Source organism: Urocampus carinirostris, chromosome 19 (assembly GCF_059441175.1).
Source record: "Urocampus carinirostris isolate Australia breed hairy pipefish chromosome 19, RoL_Ucar_1.0, whole genome shotgun sequence".
NCBI lineage: Eukaryota > Metazoa > Chordata > Actinopteri > Syngnathiformes > Syngnathidae > Urocampus > Urocampus carinirostris.
The window spans coordinates 10,986,052-11,013,614 of NC_142367.1; the positions used below are offsets into that span (position 1 = coordinate 10,986,052).

At 40.3% G+C, this 27,563-nt stretch overlaps 3 protein-coding genes across 7 annotated transcripts; 1 reads left to right on the plus strand and 2 right to left on the minus strand.

The window, feature by feature from the left end:
• Positions 1–712: 712 nt before the first annotated feature.
• On the minus strand, positions 713–18,011 carry nbr1a (NBR1 autophagy cargo receptor a). 4 transcript variants are annotated; one of them, XM_088324006.1, is made up of 22 exons: positions 17,789–18,011; positions 17,594–17,656; positions 17,502–17,520; positions 17,394–17,416; positions 14,776–14,958; positions 12,459–12,536; positions 12,131–12,396; positions 10,989–11,108; positions 10,675–10,929; positions 10,205–10,358; positions 9,039–9,287; positions 8,110–8,229; positions 7,970–8,045; positions 7,791–7,901; positions 6,704–6,850; positions 6,565–6,630; positions 6,383–6,483; positions 4,661–5,025; positions 4,493–4,569; positions 3,279–3,366; positions 3,097–3,196; positions 713–1,736 (listed from the first exon to the last, which is right to left on the minus strand). In XM_088324006.1, exons 1-22 carry the CDS (start codon positions 17,888–17,890, stop codon positions 1,545–1,547), a joined length of 2,955 nt encoding a protein of 984 aa, XP_088180132.1. In that variant the 5' UTR covers positions 17,891–18,011; the 3' UTR covers positions 713–1,544. The 4 variants fall into 4 exon arrangements, with proteins under 4 accessions (XP_088180132.1, XP_088180134.1, XP_088180133.1 ...); XM_088324008.1 differs by lacking the exon at positions 9,039–9,287; XM_088324007.1 differs by lacking the exon at positions 8,110–8,229.
• Positions 18,012–18,050: 39 nt separating this feature from the next.
• On the plus strand, positions 18,051–21,485 carry psme3 (proteasome activator subunit 3). Of its 2 annotated transcripts, XM_088324011.1 has the most exons (10): positions 18,155–18,221; positions 18,613–18,645; positions 20,029–20,091; positions 20,150–20,254; positions 20,322–20,370; positions 20,428–20,546; positions 20,616–20,752; positions 20,824–20,878; positions 20,938–21,024; positions 21,093–21,485. In XM_088324011.1, exons 1-10 carry the CDS (start codon positions 18,180–18,182, stop codon positions 21,171–21,173), a joined length of 771 nt encoding a protein of 256 aa, XP_088180137.1. In that variant the 5' UTR covers positions 18,155–18,179; the 3' UTR covers positions 21,174–21,485. The 2 variants fall into 2 exon arrangements, with proteins under 2 accessions (XP_088180136.1, XP_088180137.1); XM_088324010.1 differs by having other exon boundaries at positions 18,051–18,221; positions 20,322–20,546.
• A 3,278-nt stretch (positions 21,486–24,763) lies between these two features.
• Positions 24,764–26,908, minus strand: g6pc1a.1 (glucose-6-phosphatase catalytic subunit 1a, tandem duplicate 1). Its single transcript, XM_088323141.1, has 5 exons — positions 26,609–26,908; positions 26,440–26,540; positions 26,271–26,376; positions 26,090–26,205; positions 24,764–25,364 (listed from the first exon to the last, which is right to left on the minus strand). The coding sequence occupies exons 1-5, from the start codon at positions 26,824–26,826 to the stop codon at positions 24,871–24,873; spliced, it is 1,035 nt and encodes a 344-aa protein (XP_088179267.1). The 5' UTR covers positions 26,827–26,908; the 3' UTR covers positions 24,764–24,870.
• Between the last annotated feature and the right edge of the window lie 655 nt (positions 26,909–27,563).

Sequence of the window (27,563 nt, forward strand, 5' to 3'; positions counted from 1 at the left end):
CCCTTTTTAAGGGGAACATGCTTTTAATGTGAGGCCAGGGGTGTTCCTCCTCTTCCTTGTATTCATAGACCGTATTGCTTAGTCAAGTCAAGTTTATTTGTATAGCCTTTAATCACAAGGAGTCTCGATTGCAAACCACAGACTATTATTACACCATCCTCTGATCTAAAACCAACATGAGGGCAAGGAAAAGCTCAAAAGCCTCAACATGCTGAAACTGAAGAAACCTTGAGAAAAAGGCTTATAGGAGAAACATTGTTTAATTGATAAGCAGGATTTGACAAAATTGCAAGCAACAAGAAGTTGACCACTAAGCGACATTTTTGATCAGTTTAATCCGTAAACAACTTTCCCTACGCGGAAGTTGACTATGGTCACGTGACGAGGCTACTACGTTTGATTGGTTAAGCATGGTAGAGCCTGGCAAAGTTCTGCTTCAAAATAAATGCGCCTTAGCAGAGACAGACAGACATGGAGGGGATTTATTAAGTAACTAAGTAACAACTTCAATGTTGCCTAATGTAGAGGAGTTAGAGAACAGTTTTTTTCTTCATAAATTCATTCATGTGAAAGTATAGGGATTTTAAAATATTCCTAGAAGTACAAATTTCCCAAAACTTACTCAAGTAAAATGGCCACGCTTGGCATCATAAATATATCATCCTATAGCACAATGAAAACACAACAAATAATCAACAGATTTTCAATGAAGCCATGTGCAAATTGTTTATTTTAGAATCTACAGCAGAAAAGAGGTGAACATGTTTGCAAAAGATGCAACAAGCGAGAACTCTTTCAAAACTATTTTCGACGCTCAGCACGACACGGACGACAACACAATGAACATCTCGAAAACCAACACCCACGCCCCCAGAAATGAATAGAGAGATATGCTCCACGATGATGATGAAAATAATAAAATTGTTAAAAGCATGGAGGAATGTGGCAGAGACATTTCGGGTTTCTAGTGCGAGCTTTGCTAAGTTTTGGTGAAAGAAGGCAACAAAGCGTAACACTACTCCAAAACTCCCGCGCTGATACATATGTCCAAGTATATATTCTTTGTATACATTCCACACGTCTAATAAAAGAGAACAGTACTCTGATACAAAAAAATTGCATTGCTTAGGCAAAGTGGACTACGGTTACACGGCGAAAAGATCGAAAGTGAGTGTTACGTTTTCCACAATTGGGATATCCTCTTCGAACAAATCGGATTTGATTGAAAAACTGCGATAGAGTGGAGAATATGGCTCAAGCTAACATTTGGAACCCTGTCTGAAGAAATAGTCAAATAATTTGCATCATCCGAAAGGTCAGATTGGGAATGGAGCTACCATTTGGAACCCTGTAAGCAGAAAATTGTCTCCACGTGTCATGCAGTGGGAAAGGGACATCCAAGAAAAATAGAAAAAAACACCAAAACTTCATTTTCCGTCCCATATAAAGCTAACCGCCAGTCACGCTTGGTCCCAAACGAACGCCACGACACTCTTAAAATATGGATATCAAGAAGACAAAAGACGCCGTCAGACACTCTTCCATTAGTGGCGAGCTTGGACGGCACGGGTGGGCGGCGCATCCTCCGCTATCTGCACCAGCTCGTTGACGGTGTGCAGCAGGTTATAGCCGTGCTTGCGCAGCAGATGCTGGTTGAGGCGCCGGTCCCGGAAGCCCATTTCCAGAAGCATGGCCATGAGGGACGGGTCCTGGCGGGCCCCTGGGTCCACACCGCGCTGAGGGGACGAGACATGATGAGTAAACGGGACTTTCTCTTATCAGAAATTGACTCATTTTGGTAATAATGAGCATTTCTGTAAATATTTACAAGGAATATACTGAAACTTCTGCACCAAAAAGCGTTCCGTTGAAAATGACCAAAAGTGCGCTTACGGTTTTGGACGAAAGAAAATATAAATAAAACTGAAATGAGGTTTCCTTTGTATTTTTTTTTTCTATTTCTATTTTCCTGTTTTGTTCGAGGAGTGAAGCAAGCCGTTCGAAGCTGGTTTTCACTGGGGGGCGAGTTGGTGCAAGATGCAGTTGCTTAATTCATTTTGAACTCAAGAAGGACAGATGAATGTCAAAACGGGACCTCTGCCAAGACATTTCCTCTGAAGTTTGTGTGTCCCTCTGCTTTTGAGTCTTTGCTAGCTGCAAGCTGGAATTCATTTGCCAACACTACAGAGGTAAGTAACAAAGTTATTTTGAGGAAGGGTCTCTAGTAAGCCTTTGGCTTCAACATGTCTTAACTCACTCTTTCGGTTCAAGTCAAATACCATGTAAAAATGTTTACCTAAATTTCTCTCTGGTTTGATACATGGTAAAGTAGACTGAGGAGAAGGACGGGAAAAGAAAAAAAAAAACATCAGAAACTCTAAAATATATACCGTGATTTCTAAATTGACTAAAGTCATTGTTATAATGATGCAATATATGATGTGTTTCAATGATTGATATAAGAAGTGTCCCAAGTTATATGGGGACAAGTCTCTTTTTAGCTTTTGGCTTCAAACAAGCACCCCTTTTTTCTTTTCAGGCAATTAGTTCATTAAAAAAAAGAAACCAGAAAATACAAAAATGAAACTTCAGTTAAACTGTTTCATTTCATAAACATTTTCTTTGTTTTTGACATTCAATCCGTTCGTTCCAGAGTGAGATGAGAGTACACTTCACATTACCATTATAATTTTACTTTTCACGTCACTATTCACTCTTCTGTCCTTTGAAAACCAAAAGGCCTCCAAAATATTTTCTCATATATAGAAAATAGACTGTTCAGTGTAGCAGCTACAAGTCATTTATTTTTTTATCAAAACAAGCCACTTTGATCAAAGTAATCATATTTTGCTTGCATTATTTGAGATCTTTCAGCAGTATTTCTTCATCCATTGTACATTTTAAAGCACTTGAAAGCCTTTTTTTTGTTTTTTGAGAATTTAATAAACATCTGGTAATATTTCTATCAGTTATTTTATATTATGCTTTTCAAGCAAATCAGTGCAAAATGAAAGAGAAAAATTGTAATTTTTTGCCGTTTTAGTCTGTCAGCCAAGGGTTACACATTTTCGGTGCATCACTAATTTCTATTCCTACCTGAATGTGACAGTTGGGTCCAGTGAACAGAGCTTTGTAAGCGGATGCCGCCACTGAGAGAGCCCCCTTGACCAGGCCCTCGGTGAGACCTCCTTGACCCCTGCGTGGGTACGAGTTAACCTCACACGATCATCAAAAAGTCCGACTTCATGACTTAATGATGAGGAGGAAGGGGGACTTACCTGGGCTGAAGTTCGTTTCCGGGTCTGGGAGTGTACGTCTCAAAGGCGCTCGATGCTGATCCGGCTGATCTGGACAGACCTGAGGAAACTGCGGGAAAAAAAGAGAGAGGAGGACGATAAAAACAAAAATGTTGGAAAAAAGGTGGAGATTGTTCTGCTGAATAGAGAAATGCAGATTTTCTTTTCATGCTTTCCTCTTTTGCTCAAAAAAGTGGGGCAAATCCTCTTCAAACAAGAAAAAAGTGGCACATAAGAGGGACACGTTGTGAATTTTTAATCTTGAAAATTCATTAAAACTGATATGTAAAACAGTCTGCACCTAGATTGGAACTGCCACTTTACACTTTTTAGTAGAAAATGAACTTTACACGTACGTGATTATTTTTTTCGTGGAAAAAAAAAATCCACCCCAAATTTTCGGCTATATTCCACAATTAGGGTGAAAAAAAGAAATAAGAACCCTTCAATAATAAAATGAAGACTAACAATTAAATCAAATCAAATCATAAATTGTATATATGTAGAAGAACAAAAACAAAAGTAAACAAGTCGTGTGTTTATCTGTATAGCCCTTTATCACAAGGAGTCTCAAAGGGCTGCACAGACCATAGATTATGGCAAACCACAGACTATTAATACACCATTTCCTGATCTAAAACCTTCATAAGGGCAAAGAAAAACTCAAGAACCTCAACATGAGGAAAATGAAGAAACCTTGATAACAATGCTTCTAGGAGAAATATTGTTTTAAAAACACAAAAAAAGTTCAAAAATAAACTTAATTACAAAAAAAAAATCTCGAAACACAAACTCCAAAAATTTCAAAACACAAAAACAAAACTTTAAAATCTAAAATAAAAATTAAAAACGCAAAAACAAAATTCTAAAAACATAAAGTTAAGAAAATAAAAATAAACATTCAAATACATTAAACAAAAATTAAAACCACCCAAAAAATAAATACTAAAAAAATTACATATAAATAACCCTAAAATAAAAAATAAAAACAATAAAACACAAAACACAATATCTAAAACTATACAAATCAAAAGGAGAATTAAAAAATAAAAATAAATTTACAAGTATTATGTTTTTGTTGTAGAGAATCTTATCTTTCAACTAGTTTAAAGTCAGCCTATTTTGAACAGATATAGTGCCAATATTGACTTATTTTATTACTTTATGGGCATGCCTATTATGAAAGCGTCGCTCACCGTTCGCCTGGGCCCTGTGTGCGTTGGACTCATCTACTTGGTGACAGGCGTCCTCTGCCAGATACAAAGCCTCAGACCTAAGACCATATGTCGTTGAAAAAAAAATTAAGATTTTGAAAGTCTAGAGCCGTCAATGGCAGTGAACGAGACCGTGAGGCGCCATCTCACCTGGGCGAGTAGATGGCGGGCGGAGGCACCACCTCGGGCATAAGGGTGGCGGCGTCCAGGGTCTGCGAAGCGCACAGCATCTGGTTGACGCTGCTGTGGACGCCGACAGCGGGCGGTGTCGAGGCCCGCGCCTCCCCCTCTTCCTCGTCCCCCGAGCCGGCGGCTGACACCCCTCCGGCATCCGAGGCGTAATCTCGGTCAGGCGCCGGCTCGGGGCTGGCCAGCGTGGCGGTGACCACGGCGTCGGGCTGCGACATGGCCGAGCTGTACATGGACTCCCCTAGCGGGCGGCTTGTGTCGAAGCAGTCGGGGAGGACGATGATGAAGTCGTCGCACGAGGAGGACGAAGACGTCTGGCTGCTCACCTGCGACCGGAGAGACAAGCGTCACAACTGTAGCTAGTCATCGTATCATTCAAGTTGATTAGTTTGCAACAAATATCATGAAGTGTTGCTAACAGGCAAAAGAGGATTGACGAAATAGAGGTCTGAGAAGCAGACCAGTGACATGACTGCTTCAAGCTGTCTGTGAGGAACTAGGGCTGCCACAATTAGTCACTTTCTTGACAAAAATCGATCAAAGAAATATTCCACGATGTATTCCATTGTCTGATATTGTCACCAGACACACTACATGGATATGATCTCTGCTGAGTCATTCATGCCCAAGAGCATTTCTGTCTCACATGGCAACATACAGAAACGATGGCGTCATCGAGGGCTGCATAATTTTGAGAAACAAACTAATTGCGATTTTTTTAGACCTGTTACAATGTCGATGCAATTATCGATTTTTAAAAGCCATAAGGACTGTGTGTTTTAAACACTGTATTTTAAAGTCAATATCAACACGAGATTGAATAAACAAAAGTAAGTGCACATGTGGACTGTAGACTGTGTAGAGGCTAGGGCAGCGGTAATGGAGGAGCTCGTCCTCACAGTTGAATTCTGCTTTACAATGGTTATAAAACAACTTGACATTTTTTGCTTCTGTTGTGTTGCCAAACGTCACATGAGTCGGACTGTTCACATTTAGATGAAAAATATTCTCTTTTTCTTGGATTACAGGTTGCTGACATTACAGCAAATAATTCAAATAATTTGCAAAAATCTAAAGTCAATATTTTTGGCTACACTACTTCCACTTAAAAAAAAAGCTTGATTAAATATAGTTTTTCATTCAGCAAACGACTAAATAAATCCACAAAACGTTAGTATTATGCAAGAAAATCTACTTTTTTTTTAAATGTAAAAGCTGTAAAAACCTGTTTGCGGCCATACCACCCTGAGAACACCTGATCTGGAGAATCTAAGCAGGGTTGGTCCTGGTTAGAAGAATGGGAGACCGCCTGGGAATACCAAGTGCTGTAGATAGACTATTTGGCACATGCTCTGCTGTGACAGCACTGACTGTACACCTCCCGGTACAAAAAGTAAACTAGTTACAGTGAAGTCTAAAGTATGAGGTGAGATGGAGTTGACAAAATTGCAAGCAACAAAAAGTTGACTAGTACGAACTAGTGACTTGACTGGTGAAAAGGTTGTAAGTATTGTGTAACAGTATTTTGACGAGTTACTAAGTTAGCCTTTGCTATTAGCTAAGAAAGAGTTGACTAGAGCCAAAGCTGCTAGAGGAAGATGACAATTAAGGTGCTGGAGTGATCAAAGTAAGTTGACAATGTTGTTGGGCAACAAGTTGACGAGTGAAGGTTTGACAGATTACCTCATCCCAGTCGTCCGCTTTCTCTTCCTTCACATTTTCATCTTCATCGTCGTCGTCTTCGTCATCTTTGTGAGCGACTTCACCGGGCACTTCGCATGCAACTTTTTGTGAAATTAAATAAATAAAAAGGTAAGCTACATTTTCATAAGTGGTGGTGGTGTTGTAGTCATCGTCACACCAACCTGTTTCGCTTCCATCTCGCTCGCCTTTCTCCGGCTCCCACTTGAGGCCGAAACTCTGATCGCGTGCTATCGAGCAAAGAAGGGAGCTAACAGCCATCGCCATGGCATCCCGTGATATGAAACCGGGGCGTTGGCTCACCTTGACTCCGGCGCAGCGGCCTGGGGTCGGGCGCCTCCTCCAGCGTGAGGGAGCGCATGACTGTCTCGCACAGGAACTGAGCGCCACTGATCTCCTCCTCGCGCTCCTGGTCTGGCCCCGTCCCCCACAGGTCCTGCGGCTTCCCTCCTCCAGACAGCATTAAACAGACTTTTAGGCTTAGAACTTGAAGTGCTTATCTCCACAATTATACAAATATATTGCCAATATTCCATGCACCAGAAGACTCAATAAATTTGGTCTCAAAGTTGACAAATTTGGCTTGTTTTCGGTAGAGCTGTGACGCCATTGAAAAAAAAGTCCCGTTAACACAGCATGTGAGGCCAACTCCGAAACAGACATCGATTGTAGTGAACAGCAATTGCATACCACTCATTTCTGCTTGGAGGTAGGCAATTGTGGCTTTTTGTATATGATTTTCGCGGCGTCTCACGGTTGGTATAATTTTGTCCGGCTCGAGTCCTATTAAAGTCAGGCTGTAAAGGGTTTTCTTGTTTTGTTTGCTCTTGGTTGGCAATTGATGTCTGTCCACTGTGTGTTGTTGGGGCAGCTAACCTGGCACTAGCCCTGGTTTTGCTGTATTCCTTGGTTCATTTCCAGCTGGCTTCGAATTTAATGCCATAGTCATTTTTCATTGTTGCCTCCCAGTTAGCCTGACTGCTCACTCTTCAACATCTCATTAGCCGTACCGCTTATCCTCATTAGGGTCGCGGGGGGGCTGGAGCCCATCCTAGCCATCTCCGGGCAATGGGCAGGGTACACCCTGAACTGGTTGCCAGCCAATCGCAGGGCACACAGGGACAGACAACTCATTCGCCCATTCACACCTACATACAAACCTAAAATAATATGGTGACTGGCTTGCTAGGTTGCTGGTGTTTTTCTGATGACGTCACAGCTTAGGAAGTCAAAGACGAGACACGCTGTACTCAAAATGCATTTTCTTGGAAAATAATTGGAATAGACCGGTGAAATAAATGGATTTTATGCAAAAAAAACGTACTATTTCCTTACTTTTTGCATGTTTAGGAATTTGGCATTACCTTTAAACCTGAAACACTTAGCTTACCAACAAGTTTGCGGACCCCTGTGACCTGCGAGTCATCTTTGACCTGCACTGAGAGCGCTTTCTCTGGTGCTTGTACATCGTGGGGCAGCGGGGAAATGCATGGTGTGAGATCTATCAATGGAAAAAAAAACGTTTTATTTTTATTTTGGATCAATAAAGGGAAAATGAATTGATCTTACCAACAGGAGTGTTGTTGGGAACCTTCTCCAACTCCTGGATGATGTTGATGTCCATCAACTCAAAGGACAGTAGGTCCTGATGGGGAAAAAAAATAAATCACACAAACTTAAGTTTCTGTTTTGCAGTCTGAGGAGCGCACCTGGGCAGTCAGCAGGTCCACGTAAGGCAGGAAGAAGCCATTGTGGCTTGTGTCCACTAAAAGACCCTCTTGTGCTCGGACCACCTCCTCCTCTTTCGTGTCTGGCCTCAGCTGCTCCCTCTGAAATTAGCAAAGTTAGCATCTTTGCTAACCTTGATAACCCTACTGCTTGTATTTGAAATTATTTATTAACTTAGCCAAACACTATATATGTATTTTAGAATTCAATTAATTCTTGAGTAAATTCCAGCCTGTTTTCACAGTAAATAAAAAACACTATTGGAAAATGATGATACTGTAAATTCCGGGCTATAGTGTGCGCCTGATTATATGCCGCACCCAGTAGATGTTTAAAGAAAAAAAAACACTTGGTATGCACATAAAATGCACCTCACTATAAGCCACATGGTGATAACTGAATGTCATCATTCAGGGATGTATAATTTGTATTTTTTGTAGGTTTCAGATCCAGAGATGTTGTAATGGCTGGTTGTGCAGACTTTTGAGACTACTTGTAATTAAGGGCGATACAAATAAATGTGACTTGATAAATAGTAAATAATAATAATTAATAGATAACTTTATTCTTTTTTTAATGTTAAGACACCTGCAAAGGAGATTTCAAAGGATTCCAGTACAATATTGTGACTATTATTGCTCACTGTTGTTTTGACTATAACATCATTGTCACTATTGGCCATTCGTGTTGCTGTTCTTTGATAACCGCACCCAGGATTGATCTGTTTTATGTAACCATGAAGATTTAATAAAAAGGGGAGCTTGGTGGAGGGCTTTAGGACGGGATGAAATTCTCTTATGCACCCACTTAGATCAAAATCAATTGATGTCTTCTCTCCTTATTTTGAGTGTCTATTAAAGTTTGAACTTAAAATGAATGCAAGTTGTCAAACTGGCGGCGAAAGACCCACCAGCCGTTTTCGGTGTTGCTGAAGCGCACCGAGTCCGTTGCCAGGCTCTACCACGATGCTGCACCAGACACGCGGTCCGAACTGGTGCCCGCGGTGCGCCAACCGCCAGTGGGATGTGTAGGTGCCCTCCATCACGGGCGCCACGAAGGTCACGCTGACCACGCCCACCTGGCCCGGCAGAAGTAGAGGCACGGGCACTGACCGCCTCTCCTCTGACGCCAGGCCCAGGTTGCCCCACATGAACACCAACTGTGCACACGCGTGGGAGACGCATAACAGCCAAACTGACAAAAAACAACGCCATTCTTTTGACCCCCAGATTATGGCGTCCTGAACTTACGATGTGGAGTACGAAGTTTTTTCGGCTCCTCTTTACGATATTCTCACCACCATACGACATCAGCAAATTATTTTGCGTGCCCAAATATTTACAAATGTAAAACGTTGTAGTGTTAGTGCAGATGACAAGTTACCTGTCTGCTATTGGTTTGCATTACAGTATCATGGAGATGCTATTAACCTATTGACTGAACTCCTTCCCACAATGCTCCCTTCCACTTTCTTTGTTCTGTTCAAAATTGGTGTGAACCTTCATTTTTTAGCTGTAGGTCACAAGACTTAAAGTGATGTTAAAACGGAGAAGCAAGAAAATGATAACAGTGGAAACAGAGCTCGGATTATCAAGAAATACGAAGAAGGCAAAGGTATTGTTACCCTCACTATGGAAAATATCCATAACCAACTGGGGATCGTGACTAATAAAAAAGCTAATCCGAGGTCTCCTCCTTTCTGTGCATGCACCCACTAATTTTTCGTTACCAGCTCAAGTCACGTCACACAAACAGGAATTTTATATTTATATAATATTGTTTTTAGTAATATACAGATTTATTACAAATACTGTAGTATTACTAATTATGTAGTATTTTGTTATTAATGTTTATTATGTATATAAAATGTTCGAATTTTGACCTGGGGTAGGCTAATGCCCATAAGTTTCTTTCCCCATTATAGCGCATATTCACTTAACGACCCCCGAAATATCCTTCAATGCCGAACTGCCCACTCAACCCCCAATAGGATTTTTCATATCTCAGGTATCTACTGTGTTAAGCAAAAGTAGTAATCCAAAAAGAATGGGGCGAAGGTCAAAGAGTAGACATTACCTTGGTCTCGGGGGTCCATCCAATTGTTCCCGAGTTCCTCATCTTCCAGTACTTGATGAACTTGGTGCCGGGCTCCAGCCGGGTGCCATCCGGCAGATTTTCATCCAGAAACAAGGCGGCCATAGTGGGCAGCAAGGACGAGGCCCCAGGACCCCTGGTTTCAAGTGTACACAGCATTGTTGAAAACTGCCCTGCGCTCTCACATTTTTTGCCAATAAAAAAAATAAAAATAAAAAAGGGGTTCAGGAGCCCAGATTTGTGCATTTCTCTTAGAAAATCTAGGAAGCAGCAGCAGATTTCACACGGAGGTAGTTCCGACATTTCCCCCACCAGCGCGGAGCAGCCAGCGACACACTCATACAGACTAGATTACAAAGATGGCAGGGGAAGAGAGGAAAAAAAACTGCATCCATGCTGGTATTCAAGGTACCCAGCACTTGTTGGGACGCCCATCCCGGGTCGGCGCTTACTCTGGACTGGAGGCCTGGGGGTCAGGGGCAGGGACGGGGCCTGGGGCGGCAGCGGGCGTTGGGGCAGGGGCCTGGGTGGAGGCGGATGCCGTGTTGATGGGAGCCCGGCCGGAGGGCCCGCTCCATTGAAGCCCCCGCTTCTCCAGTCTGAGTTTCTTCTTGATTTCCTTGACTTCGGCTCGCAGCTGCCTTCTTTCAGCTTTCAGGCGCTGTCGCTCGGCCTTGCGCACAGTCCGGTCTCCGCGCCGGGGGAACCTGGTTTCGTTGGCAATCATGATTGTCTTTTCAAAACGAGACGAGCGCCGATAACTCACCTCAATTCTCCGGACGTTCCGTGCTCGGGGATGGAAAGGGGCGTCTTGGTTCTCACAAGGTTGTGACTTGGGTCATGGCTGTGTCGGCACATCTCGCACAGGATGCATGATGGGCAAACGCTAGCACGGAAAATATGAGGTATAGTTTAACACAACCAGAAATAAAAATTGATATCAACATTAGATTTAAAAACATTCAAGGTTTAATAGAGTTTATACTCCATTCATGTGGTTCCAGCTGTATTATTTTATTCAGGCATGTTTTGGTCACCTCAGGTTGGGAACGTATGCAAAATTATCATTTACAATGTGCCTAAACAATTATATCCCAGATGTAGAACCAAATCCTAAAATAATCGCACAATGAGAGACATCAATTTACAATCATAAGAGATATAGAGCATGAGGAAATGGTAGTAATTAGGCATATTCCTGAATGCCAGCGTGGAAGTTTAAGAAGCAAGCAAATTCTTATTCCTGATGACATAATTCAATTGCTCCGCTCAGGCAAAGGTTAAGTGGCTTGAGACAGACTCCTGCACCATGTGTGACAAAGCATTATAGGACTGTTCTCTTTAACTAATAATCAATAGAAGATTGTTTTTTTTTTTACGCCATCAAGTCATAAAACTTTAATTTAATTGCAATTGGGAATACTTTGATTAAAAATATACATTTTAAAACATTATTTTTATTTTACTACACTAGATGCCAATATACAATGTGTGAGAAAATAAATAGGCATGCTCTTTTTTAATATTTAATCAATATAAAGATTATTTTCCTTTTACATGTTTCACTATCAAGTCATCAAACTTGTGACAGATTTTATTCCATTTTTCTTTTTTTGCGGGACAATTTCCTGGGAAAATAAATGATGGCATATAAAGTACAATATTTACTCACATTATAATAGCACATTACTCTAGTTAACAAAAATAAATAATTTGATCTATTTCTGCTTTCACCTCGTTTTGTAAAGAATACGTAATGAGTATTTATCATGTTCTTGATATCTAAATAATTCACCGCCAAAAACAACCAGATATGTCCATTTTCCAGCTAACGAGATTACTGGGCTAGCAGTAAATTAGATATTGTTTTCCAGAAACAAATGTTTTGTGATAATTATTGGGTTCTACCTGCACTTATAAGCGCCTTCCGATGTGAGCTTGTTGCAGCTGCTGCAGTTAGGGGTGTAGCCAATAGACCCGCCGGAGGTAGACGGGCCCGGCTTGGGCTCCACAGTGGTGGCGGTGGGGGGGCCGGGCCTGGGCCCCATGACGGGAGCGCAATTGGGCCCACTGGCCTCTGGGGGCGGTGGTGCCGGGGACTTGTGCGTGCAACACTGGCCGGAGAAGTCGCTGCACATGCGCTCCACTACCTCCTTCACCACTTCGTCTTTAAACTTGGGAAAGAAAGTAAACCATAAGTGGAAACGGATGAAGACTGAGTGAGGATCTCTTTTACCTTCTCCATGTAGGATCTGAACCACATGGGAGGGGGCTCATCTTCTGCTCTGGACCCCTTGTTGTCTTTGCCGGTCACCTGGGGGTCAATCATAGGGAGAAAAAAACGTCTTTAATAAAGCGATAACAGAAAAATATTAACGTCACAGTAATCGCCCTGATAGAAAAAAAAAAAGACCCGATATTTTGTCATTTGACCCTGCGCTATGATATTAAAACAGTTGACACTACTCGTTAAATAAATTCAAAGCATTTATGTTATGCATTTAGATTTTGTTTCATACAAGCAGTAGCACAACTTGGATGTGTCTCCTTTCTACCTCTTTATAGTGTGCGCAAGGCACCGGAGAGCCAATCCATAATCAGTCGAATGGCTCAGAATGTCTAGTCTGTTGTGATTTTCTTTTCTGGTTGTGCCCCCTCGCTACCTTTGTAATGTGCGCGAGGCACTGGAGAGCTCGGCCATAATCAGTCTCACAGCTCAGGCTGTTGTGATTGTACATTCAGAACATTAGTGGGTACATTGAGTTTAGATTTATTTTAGTATGTTTTTTCCCTCTTCGTGATTTAATAAAGATTGACAGCTGCCTGACCAAGCACGCATTGTCTTGTGACCCGAGGGGTTACTTTTGTGTACTTAACACAAGCAAATAGTAGTGCACGTATTAAAATAGTTTTCTACTTTATGAGCAAATGATTACTGCCATAGTTTCCAATTATGTCTGTTGCCATCCAGCCATCCATCCATTATCTGCACCGCTTATCCTGAGTAGAGTCGCGGGGGTGCTGGAGCCCATCCCAGCCATCACTGGGCAGTGGGCAAGGAACACCCTGAACTGGGTGCCAGCTAGTTGCAGGGCACACAGAGACATACAACTCACTCGTTCATTCGCACCTGCGGACAATTTGGACTGCCCAATTAACCTGACAAGGATGTTTTTGGAATGTGGGAAGAAACCGGGGTGCCCGGAGGAAACCCACGCAAGCACAGGGAGAACATGCAAACTCCACACAGGAAAGTTTGACGCGCTAACCACTCAGCCGCCGTGCTGCTTATGAGAAACATCCACAGCCATAATTGGTCAAAAATTAAAAGTGCATATTTATTTAAGCTACTAATATGTATAGTTAAGATAAAACCATTTGAGAAAGAAAAATGTTTTTTTAGTCAATTCATGTGTGACATAAACAATCAGAGCACTTATATAATATTTTGAAAGCCCTTAAAATAATATGCAAGACATCTGTGAACACGCCTCGTTTGGTAAAAAAAAAAACACCCACACAGGGAGTGGAAAAACCAGTTAGCATTGTGGTTACGATTGCATTGTTTAAATCCAATGCAACGCCTTAGATTACAGGGCTGGACTGTGACACTAAGGAGGAAGTGCCACCGTTGGATAACAAGGAAGTTATTAGGAACTGTTGTTAATAAGTGTTACTGTACTAAGTTTCCTTGCACTGTTGTCACCATGCACTATTCAGAAAATGACATAGGCCAGTCTCTAATCACTACTTTTTAAATATTTTTGCCTATTCATACTGACACTCTTTGATTTTATCTTAATCTTTTAAGTATTTTTACATGTTTGACCTGGAGTTCCATGTCTAATCTCATCGCATACAATGTTTCAGAACGTTTGTACCATTGACATGAAAGTTCGATTCAAAACATTTTGGCTAAACTTTTGATTAAAAAATGTATTAACTCTAAGAACTTTAGCCTCTTAACAAGAAAAATGTGACCGTTTAAAACTTTTTTCAAGATTCAAGACAAAATAAATCATTTGGCTATTTTTCTACTGTTATTGTAGTCTCAAAACTGTGAAAATATATATTTTGTGACTTATTTGGGAATTTTTGTTGCTATTCATGTTATTGCACTACAGTTAAGATGCACTTTTTTTATTGCACTATTATCAATACCAAGACCCGGTTTCTATCCTGACAAGATTATATCTTATTATTCTCTTTTAAAGTCTTGATTACATGTTTACCATGGAATACCATGTTTAATATCGTTGCATACAATGTTTCACCACGTTGATATAAATGACAATAGAGACAATTCTATTATTTTGGAGGAAAATGGTTTCAAATAATTTTTTTTTACCCAGAAAAAAAAAATTGGACCCAGAACAGTAAAAAAGGAGGTTTTCTGTAGTAACTTTCCAGATAGTTTTCAATTTAAAAATACCAATGATTGAAACCAAATAGTTTGAAGTTTAGTCAGCAGTATAATCCCATGTTTTTAGCAAGTTAGTTTATCATCAATGCTAGCTTTAGCTAAATAATGTTAATCCACACTGGGTCCTTACAGCTTCCCTCTCCGGGGTGACTTGTGTACCCTTGTCCACCGTCTTGACCCGGGACGGGTAGGGAGGCGCCGGGCGGAGGTCGCCCTTCAGCTCTTTGACCTCGGTCTTGAGCGGACCGCCACATGCCTGCCCCTTCATCTTGTACACGTTCATGATGAGGTGGTTGCCCTGCTTCTTGGCGCTCTGCAATGCATGGTAAACGGTGGCACATATTGAACTTTATAATAAGTAATATGGGTTTTTGAGGCCCAATACCGATTTTCAGTATTACGTCAAATCATGTTTATTTGTATAGCCCTTAATCACAAAGAGTCTGCACAGTTCAAAGACTATTGCAAACTACAGACTATTATGACACCATCCCCTTTTATTGTCAACATAAAATATAGGTTATTCATATCATATTCATCTTTGGAATCAATCTTTTCTGTAGTGTAAAAACATGTCCTTTGCTAAGAAATTTGATCTGTCAATGTAAACATGAATGTAAATTTTTCGCACTTTCATTTAATCTTTATCAATGCCTGTCTAAAATACTGCACGTTCAACATTTATTAAAAGATTCCACTAAATTTAACAAAATAACCATCGACATTTTTGAATTACTCATTTAAGCTGAAAAGCGATATCTGTAGCTGATATTCATTTGCTGTAAAAGTTGAAAAATGGTGTCAGAAATTTTCAATAAAGCAAAAATAAACTAAAGAATATTTGTTGTAAATTCAAACAAAACTTTAATAGTTCTCTGGAGAGAGGCTAGGACCTGACCCTAAGTAATTGGCCCGTCGAATAAATAAAAATGCACATACCGATATCTAACAAATCCACTCTCGAATATTTTTTTACATCTTTTTGGAGGTTTGGACTGGCATTTGGACTGTATTTGAAACTTTCCTTTTTTGCATTCACAATTTTCGAGCTACACTAACGAAAACCGCAAGCATGAGCATAAAATCACTTTGTACTTTTTTTCTCTCTTTGCCATTTCTGTTAAGCACTTTGAATTGCCTTGTGTATGAATTGTGCTATACAAATACACTTGCCTTGCCTTCCATCCCCTTCTCACCCCGGCCTAATTTCCGCCAGTCTAATGTGTTCGCATCCGGAACATCTTTGTCCATTTTGATAAACAACCCTCGGCTCATCATAAAGGGGAGCACTGTGATGAAAGAAGGACGCGCAATCTTATTGTGGAAGTTGAACTGCTCCCTGCTGGAGGATGAAGCCTTGGCCGCGCAATACAGGGAGCGGTACAAGGACTGGCAGACCCTTCAAGACTCGTATGATTCACGAGCACAATGGTGGGAGATAACAAAGAATCGAACGCAGATTATCTTTAAAAATGCAGGAAAAAATAAAAAACTTAAAGAGATTAAATACATGTTGGGACTACAAAGAAGACTCCAACGCTATTTTACCCTAAAACAAGGGAATCGAATTTAATGATGAAATCAGAGAGGTCAAACAAGAACTAAAAGCTTTGGCGGAAATAAAGAGCAAAGGCAGAATGTCACACTTTCACTCTCGCCGCAATCAAAGACGCCATCTGGACCTCCAGAAACCTTGTTAGAATATGATATGGTGATATGTGTATAATTGCTGTTAAAAGTGGCGATAAAAATTGTTCAAGCCTCATATTTTTAGAATATGATATAATGAAATTGTAAATGTGTCTAATTGCTGTTAAAAGTGTCAATAAAATTGTTCAAAACAAAAAAATATTTGGTAAAAGTAAGATTAAAGCAGCTAGGTAAAGTAGGAAAAAAAAATTATACGTTTTTTATTTTAAACTCAGTTGGACATTGTTAACACACATCTAATAAAGAAAATATTGTATTTTTTGAGAACACTTCAACAATCCACACAATGTTTAATACTGGATTGGTTAACGCTAAATACTAATTCTAGCGTTGTGGACACAGCAGCTAGCCGTCTATTGCAAAATCGAAATGTTGAAATTAAACCCTATTCAGAAAGTACGTACATTTACACAAAGGGCACATCTTTCTTACCCTTTTATTCAGACAGGAAAAGAAAATGGTCAAAAATTTGATACGGCATATTTCCTTTTAAAAAACTTAAAACAAAATTCAACATTGTGATTTTGTTTTAAAAGAATAAACAGGATATATTTTTGTCTGATCGGCCATCCTTAGTTTGATTGTAAATGTATAAAGATTCACCTTACGTTTCTTGCATTTGAATACTATTGAGAGTTACGTAAAATTATGTTAAAAACAATCATTTTCTGGTCTTTTTTGAAGAAAATTCCAAAGGAGGAAAAACAAAGATGCCATCACACGTCAATCCAAGGGTAGATTAATTAGTACAAAAAAAGTGCTTGTATTAAGCTTTAAAAAAAAAAAAAAATTAGATTTCAGTTTTATATACACATTCATATTGGTTGACTGGCAGTCATCATTTGTTATGAAAAAATAATTTAGACCTTGGCCAAATCAGACTTTGACCTCAAACTGGGATCAGATAAAATTTGAAAGCAGAGGTACCACTGTATTTACTTCAAGCAATAATATCATCGCTACAACCTTTTTTTCTGTCTATGGTCGAGTGTAATGTAAGAAATCATTTCATCAATAGAATAACAAAATTTGCTGTACCTTGATGGCTTCCTCGTACTCGCCTGAAATCACACCATAAATCTGTATGAATATTTCTCTTCTAAATGAGACGAATGATATTAGGATGAAAAGTAAGTATTTCCTCACCTTGACTGTTGATGCAAATCTTAAAAAAAACACACATTTAAATAGATTAAAACGACGTAAACATCACGTGACGGACATTTTATTATCGTCACCTCTTCGCTGTCTTCATCGAAGTACTTGACTTGAAAGTGGTTAATTCCAAAAGACGCTTTAATCTGGAATCAAAGGAAAAATATGTTAACACGCGACAGTTGACTCTCTTGAATCTATTTGTAATAATTAGTTGTTATAAAAACGTTAAAACAAATTTCGAGACGGGGCCAGGTCGAGGCCTAGTCGAGGTTTACCCAAGCTTCCACCGAGCTCCACTCCAGCTTGTCTGTGTCGCCCACTAGGAATCTCTTCACGTTGCCTGGAAAATTGACTTTTATTGTCACCGGGAGCCCCATTTCGGTCGACCCCGGGAAGACCGAAAAGCAAGTCTCGGCTCTTTTCCCTGTTGCGCTCGACTGTCTTCTCGTTTACATCGTCAGCTGCGTCGAGGAAAAATACGGTGACGTATTAGCGCTTGCGCACTTCCGTCCTAGTCCTTATGGGGTGTCGTCGCGTGCTCGTGACGTCATCAACTCGCGCGTTGTAGTGTGGCTGGCGAGTGTGAAGCCACACGTTTCCCCTTCCCCTACAAGTCCATTTTAATGCTTTTGGGACGCTCGCGCTTCGCAAATACGGTAGCGTAAGATGTCTTCACTGCTCAAAGTGGACAATGAAATTAAAACTAAGGTATGAACATTGGTCCGATTAATGTTTGCGGTTGCGCGTTAGCTTAATTTTGATAGCATGATCAGGCCATGCTAGCCGGCTCGTTTCCCGCTTACTCTTAAATAGTTGTCACTCCACATCAATCTGAATTTCATTAACAAAGTTGTGTAGCGATTGATTAGTCACCTCTCGTTTTGGTGCAAATGTCATTGATTGTTTTGCTGACGCACGGCGAAAGGCTAAAAGCCACAAGGTTAGCTGAATGGAACAGACGTAGGGAACAAGAATTATGTCATCACTTCTTTAGCATTATTTCGTTATCTCTAGAGTGATTCGTAATGTTATGATCTCGTTGAAATGTATTTACTAATTCCAGTAAACGATAAATGACTATTACCTCTTTTTTTTCCAGGTTGATGCATTTCGAGAACGTATCACTGCAGAAGTAAGTGAATGCATACAACATGAACACCAAACTCAAGACAGACTTGTCCAGTTTTACTTGATTTTTATGCAGGGTTCGCACGGGTGCTTGAAATCCTTAAATGCATGGATTTTAATTTGTGTCTTCAAGGTTTTAAAAGTTATTTGATTTGTGTGAAGTGATTGCAAATGCTTGAAATTGTTGCGGTTTCTCAAGTCTGCTATATAATGAACATTGCTCTCTGGTGGTTTCGCCTTGACGTTGACAATTTCCTTCCCTCGTGATCAACGGCAGTTGGCATTGATTTGTATGGCATTGTCCTATGGAGCTTCATCGCCCCCAACGGGACAGATGCATGCTATACCTAAAAAGGGAACTATAATGTTTTTTAGTGTTAGGATAATGTATCAATTATGAACATTTAATATGAGCCATGTAAAAAATGAAGGTAGCGTTTTCCAGTTGCAAACTGTAATTAGAAAAACTTCCTGCAACTGAAAGTGTAAGCTATCAAATACCGTCATTTTATCCAACACCTATATGGGGATAGATATGTCTCAAACATATTTACCCGTGTATTGTTCAGATCCACAAATATAATCACGATTCACTCAAGATCCCAAAAAATCAATTGTCTTAATAAATGCCCACGCGAGAGTCAAAATCACATATGTAAATCCCGGATGTATCAGTGGCTCTGCAAAGTACACGATTCACACTGGATTTTTTTCTATTAATGGTACTGGAGATATTGGAAACATGGCTTTGAAAATCCCTAAGAAGTGCTTAAATATGGCTATGAAAAAGGCTTACGGACTAGGGCTTCATGATTTTGGACATAAACCCAATTGGGATATTTCAGACCAGTATTGCAATTTCTATGCGATTTTCCATTTTTGTGCTAGTTTTTTTTTTTGTGAGTACTTAACCCCCCTGTTGTCCTCAGGTCAAAATGACCTGCCACTGTGTTGTTGAAAACCCAGAAAATCCCCTGGAATTATATATTTTTTTAACTTTAAATGTTCTTTTCCTAGATTGGTCCCAACAGTAGAAAAATGAAATTAGGTTTTAATTCATATTTCCATGTAACCTGTAAAAAAATGGTCCTTAAGACTAGAGTTAATCATGGTGACATGCTTTATTAAGAAAACAGCGCCCCCTCCTGGGGGTGCTCTGTTAGGGTTTCTGTCTGCTCACCCAAGGCTCAAATAATAATAATAATAATTTCCTTTGTATTGTCATTCTTTGTAACAATGTACACAGAACGAAATGTACCGCAGCGTGCTGCGATAACACAATCGCACTACGTCAAATCGCTATATCGATTCGATTTAGGTTAATCGTGCTGCTCTAGTTCGAGCCCTGTTTTGTGGCACAACATCCATAGTCATTTATTTCTTCCAGGCAGAAGACCTCGTTGCAAATTTTTTCCCAAAGAAGTTACTGGAACTTGATCACTTCCTGAAGGTGAGTCTTGCTTGAAGATCCAAATCGATGATAGGTCACCTACATCTTTTGTATTTAGGAACCAATCATAAATATCGTTGAACTGAAGGAAATTCATTCAGACATCAACCTAACCGTGCCTGACCCCATTTTACTCCCCAACCTTCGCGATGGACTCGATGCGGTAAGTGATTGTTTATCCGTGACCTTGGAGCTTGTCGTTGATTCTTCTCGTTTCCCTGCCGTCTCAGCAAAACACCAAAAAAAGAAAGCTGGAAGACGGGGACGCCGAGGACAAGGGTGAGCCCAAATGTAACTGCATTGAAAACAGCGCTTCTTATTACGCTTTTCTCTCAGTGACCGGTACCAAGGTTTTTGTCATGCCTGGGGGGATGATGAAGAGCAACGGCAACCTGGTGGACCTCATCGAGAAGGTTAAACCGGAGATCCGGACGCTTATAGAGAAGTGCAACACGGTGAGCGTCAGCCCTCTTGAAAAGTTTTGAATCCGGTAGCAGTCGGCGAGATTGTTGTTTTGGGTCCAGGTCAAAATGTGGGTGCAGCTGTTGATTCCGAGGATAGAAGACGGGAACAACTTCGGGGTTTCCATTCAGGAGGAGACGGTGGCCGAGTTGAGGACGGTAGAAGGAGAGGCGGCCTCGTATCTCGACCAGATATCCAGGTCGTTTATTTAGAATCCGATGGAGAAGTTTTAGGGCTCCAAAAACAAACTCATTTTGTCTCATCTTTCAGATATTACATCACTCGAGCCAAGCTGGTTTCTAAAATAGCAAAATATCCGCATGTGGTGAGTCCTCAATTTTACCTTTATCCAGGCGAACACAAAGTCAATTTATCTCGTCCCAGGAGGATTATCGGCGCACAGTCACGGAGATCGACGAGAAGGAATACATCAGCCTGAAGATCATCGTCTCGGAGCTTCGAAATCAATACGTAAGGACTTCCTCGTGGCGGTCTTGGTCAGCGTCGACCATCTGTAACGTCTCATTTTTGTCCCGCAGGTGGCGCTACACGACATGATCCTGAAGAACATCGAAAAGATCAAGAGGCCTCGGAGCAGCAACGCCGAAGCGTTGTATTGAGCACCGCCAAACTCCAAGCTCATCGTTCTGTTATTTCAGGCACAATCAGATCCCGTTCGTGCAAAGATGGACACCATACCTGCTCGTTTTTGTTTTGTTTTTTAAATCGTAAGAGACTTTGTTTCTAGTTCTAATGGCATTCTTAGCAAGAATTTCATTTTTAATTTGATAATGTGAAAGAAGGTTCTGGAGCAACTTGTTCATTGTTTGAACAGTGCTTGAGAAGGAATGTCATGTTCAGTTTTTAGGTCCATAAAAAAAGACCTCATTAAAATATCAATTCTATTGAATAAAAGCTTTCCTTTTTTTTAAGTGACCGTGTGAAATAATTCTCCACTAGAGGTCGTTGTAGCTTGGAATGGACCTTAATCTTGTGGATTCAAAGAAGATAACATGGAAGCCCATTGGATAAGTTTTTTTACACAGTGATACGTCTTGCGGCTATTAATTCCAGTACTCAATAAAAATCTATTTACTCTGCCGGAAAATTATGTTTAAAAAAAGACTTGACCAATAATTAGCAATTTATAATCGTCATAAAGTCAGGTTCCGATGAAATTGCCACTTAAGGTACAATTGTGAGTAATGCCTTAAAGGTTATATTGGCATGAATACCGTCAGATCAGGGGTGTTTATACTTCAAAAAACGGGCTAGATTTGGTAAGCTGAAAATGTGAAGGTCGACTATTCAGGCTGGTTCTCTGAACAGTCTTTAATGAATTCACTCTCTGTGAAAGATTCGCAGTGCTTAGCGATAAACGTCGCGACCTCATAGCTCACCTTTGTAGCATTTTCATTTGACTTGCAAAAAAAAAAGCGCTGCTGTGCCGTTAAAACAGCTTCAGTTGCTTCACCCTTTCACAGCGTTCTCAGTTAGCTTGTCGTTGATGTTTCGTTAAGCAGTGCCTCTTGATATATTCTTTGAAAACAGCCACAGTCTTTTAGCAAATCAGGCAGACTCAGGTGTTAGTGATTTTGCTGAAAAAAATACTCCCAATATCCACTTATCCTGTAAGCAGTGGCCTTTACAATCAACTTTCCTTTTTCATATTTAGTCGCCACGTCGGAAACGGGGCAGATTAAAATATACACAGAAGGCCAAGGTGGCCAAAGGGCTACTGCCATCATCGGGTGAAATGATGTATTTTATACTGCAGTCAACATTACTGGCAGCCTGCATACTATTAATTTTATGACAGAGGCCGTGGGCCGGCAAATATGAAATCATGGGGTCTGGACTCTGGACATTGCTGCATTAGATGATATTCGACTTGGTCAATTCCTATTTTTTCCTATTTTCTTGTCACCTAACACATTATACCTCAATTATTTACAAATTTTGAATGCATTCAAGACTTAAAAATATTATCTTTTAAATTGTATGTAAAGAGAAAATGTATGATACACACCTTGCACATTTATAAAGATGTAATTTTATATTCATTTCCAGAAATGGTTGATTGAATTTCTTTTTAAAAAAAGGTATACAATTTTAAAATGGCCACTGGACACCTATATTGAATTATAATTGGCTTTATTGTCATTGATAATCATTAATAGGCCCATGTGTGTGTATAAAATGAGAAAAATCAAAAGTCCAAACGTTGCTTAGCAATATTAATTTGTGCAAGACGATTAATATTCATACACTGTACCTATGATATTGAACAATTTTGTTTTTTTGGAGTAAACCAATGTTCAAAGAGAACACACGTATGACATAACCCTGTGGCATTTCTCACTGCCTATCTTAAGCCTCCTTTACGGCTTTCTTATCTCTGATCGTAGTCGGAACAGTCCCATTAAATTAAAAATAAAATGTGTATCACTAGAGTGAGTGACTGTTGTGCAAATCAGCAAAGTTGCGCAACTGCACGTTGTTTTTGGATCTACATGCATGACTTGTTTTCGCGCGTTATCTTATCTCGGGGAAAAAACATGTATTAAATGTGCTTTTTCTCAAGTATTGTCTGATATAGACTGGAAATCCTCAGAAAAATATGTCCGGGATCTTAAGAGTGGACATAGTCAGATCCGAAGAGTTTGCAAGTTGAATGATCTCGACAGACAATCTGAAGAATGTTCTCATGATCACGTCTCATGCACTATGCTCCTTGATCCCGTGAAGGATGGAGGCCTTCGTGTCAATATGCGGGCCGGCCGCATGTTCGGGTGAATCTTTAACTCGAATTAATCAGTGTGGGTGCAAAAAGTTCAGTGGAAAAACAAAACGCAGGGCTATTACGGGACGACTAATTCACTTTTTTTTATCCAAACAGTGACGAGAAAGCTAAAAAAAGACCTGACAGCTGGGGACCGAAAATAGAACTATTAGCGTGAATTTGAATACAAACACGAAGAAAGCTAAGCTAGCAAGCAAAAAAAAAAAAGAATAGCTAGCACATTGACTTGACAGTGAACTTAATAACTCTTTGCAAGAGATTAATACAAAGTTATAGAAAGCTATACTAGACAGCAAAGAACGTAGATTACTATGCTCGAAAAGCAAATTAGCTAATACGGAGCAAAGTTGTGTATTAACATGTATTTTGAGTAAAATAAATATAATTTCAAAAATGAAAACGTTGGGCTGGTGAGCGTAATATAGCTAGCATGTTTGTCTTTAATTTCATTACTCTAAGAAACTAACATTAAACATTTAAAAAAATACTAGTTCAACATGCTCTAAAGCATGAGTCGCCAACCTTTTGCAAGTAGCGAGGGGCACGCAGTTTTATATGCGTTTTTAAAAATAGCAACTTAGCTAGGTGGCTTGCTGAATAACACAAACAGTTAGCTTAAAGTTACAGAAGCTAGAAAGTTAAACAGCTAAACAAAACTAAAAGGGAGCATTATAGCTGGCTAAAGGAGTAAAAAGCCAACTAAATAGCCAGATGGAAAGTTAAAGAAAGCTAGATGCTTGATAACTAGCAAAAAATGGTAAAATTTTTGCTCGATAGCATGGGGAAAAAATTATAATCATAGCTACAAAGCTAAAGGTAGCCAGATAGCCCAAAATAAAATGAGCATTACTTGCTCATTAGCTTTATGAAACCAATAAATTTGAATTCAGTTTGTTGTATTTTCCGTAAAATGAATCAATAAAAAGACGAATAAATACATTTTTTTAATACATGAGTATAATAAAATTCTATTCTCTTAAACGATTGCTTAAGATAAATATCAATACTTGAATAGATTTTTCTGTCCATTAAGACCATGAACTGGACATTTTTATTTGAATTTCCAGAACAAAAACTTATGTTATCACTATGTTGTTACTATGTTATTACCAGGTTAATTATTAAAATAGGGTTAATAGACTCAGTCAACCAATTGAAAAAACAAAAACATTTTACTAGAAAATCACAATGACTTAACACTGGTGAGCTTTTTCCAGAACCGGTTTCACAGGCAAACAGACGACAGGTGACCAAAAATAGAATTACTACAGTAAATATAATGGTAGAACGTTAAACTACAAAGTAAAAAGAATCGCGAGGATCGTAACACTAGAGCAAATTGTATTTTTAAAGCTAAACTACATAGCATAGCGCATTGATTAGCATACTAAATAGCAAATTAGCTAACGCCTATAGCTATTGTTCTGTGTAGAAGAGCGGCATGTGTACAATAGCTCTTTAAGTCTAACTAAACACAGGACTACATTTAGTTCCAAAGGTCCCCAAAAAATGAATCACAAATTTTTGCCACCTACATTTGTAGTCATCATCCATCCGAGCGCCCGGGGCGCCAAGGCTGTCGGGATTAAAAGTGCAACTGCGCTTTTACTGAAGGACAAGCAGTAGAAAGCAAGCAGGTTTTCGGAGGAAAACGTCCACGAGTCCAAGAGGCCGAGGAGAACGAGAGAGACCGCGATACACCCGGCTTTAAAAGTGACGGAGGTGCCGTGCGGAGGTGGCAATTGCACCCCAAGGCCCAGCCCCAAGAGGCTGCCCATGTTCCGAAGGAGGCTGGCGAACGGCGTACTGTCCATGTGCACCCATTCAGCCCTGGCGCACCACCTCTGGGCCTTCTCCAGAGTCCATAAAAAGTCCACACCGAGTGCTTTAAGCAGCAGATAGAAGCTCACGGCGAAGAAGGTCAAGAAGACGGTGGTGAAGACGTAAGTCCTGATGTTGGCGCTGTAGATCCATTTCACCTTCGACATGAATTGGGCGACCATCAGGCCTAAAAAATGACAGTGTCAGTCATCGCTTCAGTTTCTCCGGAACACACAGAAGGTACCTGAATACGGTGTCCCCGCCTCACGTTGTGGAATTAATGTATGTTTTTCAGCCCCTCTATAGCATTTTCCTCGTTGTATAACATCTTTCACTAATTATTTTACGTGCCCTTTTTCGGTGTTTGTGTGTACGACAAGCTACGTCTCTAAGATGCCTGTCTGCTAATGGTCAATGTTGTTTAAAGTGCAGGTCGGCTATTGGCTTGTGCCATGGCATCGTGAATACACCGGTATTCTACTAGCTGAACTACCTCCCCCAATGCCTCTCTCTCTCTTTGTTCAGTTCAGAATCGTTTGTGCTTCATAAAGACTCTTAGTGCACTGGCAATGCAATTTTGTGTTTTTTGTAATGTATTTTCTTTGAAATAGGTCCCAAGACTTGGAGTGATGCTAAAGGAGGAAGCAAAAACACAATCACCATGGAAACAAAGCTTGTGATCATCTAGGAATACAAAGAAGGCGCATGGATGGATACAGTCGCTATGTTGCATGGTCCTAACCAATCAACTATCAGGCTGTTAAATAAAAATTAGTGAAGGTTTTTATTATGGGTGCTAGGGTACTGAGATGATTACCATAAGCTTATCTCTTCAATACAGCAATTTCACTTTGTGACCCACTTTAGGATAGATTTATGTCATATTCTGAGGTTCTTCTGTTCTGGACTAACCTGTGAGGAGACCGGCAAGGACCTGATGTGGGAAATGGGCCGCCATGTAGACCCTGGACATGCACACTCCCAGAACCACCAGACCCATAAGTCCACACAGAAGCATATTCAGAAGTCTGCCAAAAGGGATAGCAGGAATGTCAAGATCAAGAATGTTAAGAGCTACGTTGTCGTCACTCACTTGTACAGTGATGGCGGACATTGCTGTTCTACGGCAAGCTTGAGTACAGCCGCCACCATCACATACCAGACCCCTGCGGCCCCCATGGCGTGACCAGAGGGACTGCCTACAGCAAAGCAATTTTCACTGCATTTTGTGGATTACACAAAAGAGCAATCCATTCGTCTACCTGGTCCAGTTTCACATGTCATGGGGAACTGCAGCAACAAAGGGGCCCCATAGAAGTGAGTCTCGTGAACCCACCAATACGGTCTCTCTCCAAAAAGAACCCTGCCATGGAAAAACGGGTAAACTCAACCTCCCCCAAATTTTCATCGTATTTCTGACCTAAGTGTTACCATTTAAGGACCAGATTGATCCAATCTCCGATGACGGCCACCCAGATGAGCTGGAGACCCGTGTTCCTGCGTAGATGGAACCAGATTGGGAAAAAGAAGAAGAAGGTGGTGTGTAGGTCGGCCACGGTGGAGGCCATACTGAATAGCCCCTCATAGCCTCTATATTTGTTCTGCAGGTGAAGCACCAGCTCGATCCCCCAGCTATGTAACAGATCCATGATGTGCCACTATGAAATCTTTTAACAGTAAGCCAGATCTTCGTCCAACTAAATCCTCTCTGTAAGGTCTGTGAGTGATCCTCATTGGACTTTACTCAAGGCTAGCATGCTTGTTTGTCTTTTGGACAGTGCAGTTTCCTTAACCCCATACACCCCTCCTGGAATCCCTGTGTTGAAATCTATAATTGGAGACCTCTGTGGCTGTAACTGATTGGTAATTTCCTGGAAAACAGTGACTGGCTCCAAGAGTGTAGATCTAAATGAATGAAATACAAGGGTAAGAAAAGGCAGAAAATGTTGGAACACTAACTAGCTCAAACTGAACAAAAAAACATGGAAAAACAACAGGACAAGAAAAATTTGGACCCACGGACAGAATAACAAAAGGACCAAGGCGACGTGGCCATGAAATATAATACCAGTTAGCTCAACCTTAACATAACATGAAAGTAAGATTGCGGAATGTGTTAGAACAGTACCCAATCCTAACTGAACAAAACACTGAATAAAGAACAGGCAGGGAACATGCTCATAGTTGGATAGAACTACCACATAATGTTCAAACACCAACCAGCTTAACAGAACAAAAAAAGGTAAGTGAGATGAAACAAGAACATTCTGACACATGAGTATAACAACAATAAGAGTGCCATGACATGGAGACTATAAAAATAATGTAGGCACACAAACCAGAGCTGAACAAAACCAAGAAAGAAGGGAAATGCAGAATGTGTTGG

Bases quoted from the DNA above. Each gene is read 5' to 3' on its own strand.
- nbr1a (XM_088324006.1), bottom strand. From the start codon at position 17,890: ATGGGGCTCCCGGTGACAATAAAAGTCAATTTTCCAGGCAACGTGAAG. The intron at 7,902-7,969 runs GTAAGATCAATT...TTCCATTGATAG, and splicing joins TCCCAACAACACTCCTGTTG to ATCTCACACCATGCATTTCC. The intron at 1,737-3,096 runs GTAGGAATAGAA...TCGTCCCCTCAG, and splicing joins GACCCAACTGTCACATTCAG to CGCGGTGTGGACCCAGGGGC.
- psme3 (XM_088324010.1), top strand. From the start codon at position 18,180: ATGTCTTCACTGCTCAAAGTGGACAATGAAATTAAAACTAAG. The intron at 18,646-20,028 runs GTAAGTGAATGC...TATTTCTTCCAG, and splicing joins GAGAACGTATCACTGCAGAA to GCAGAAGACCTCGTTGCAAA. The intron at 20,879-20,937 runs GTGAGTCCTCAA...ATCTCGTCCCAG, and splicing joins TAGCAAAATATCCGCATGTG to GAGGATTATCGGCGCACAGT.
- g6pc1a.1 (XM_088323141.1), bottom strand. From the start codon at position 26,826: ATGGATCTGTTACATAGCTGGGGGATCGAGCTGGTGCTTCACCTGCAG. The intron at 26,541-26,608 runs GTAACACTTAGG...TTTCCATGGCAG, and splicing joins ATCAATCTGGTCCTTAAATG to GGTTCTTTTTGGAGAGAGAC. The intron at 26,377-26,439 runs GTAGACGAATGG...GCTTTGCTGTAG, and splicing joins GACATGTGAAACTGGACCAG to GCAGTCCCTCTGGTCACGCC.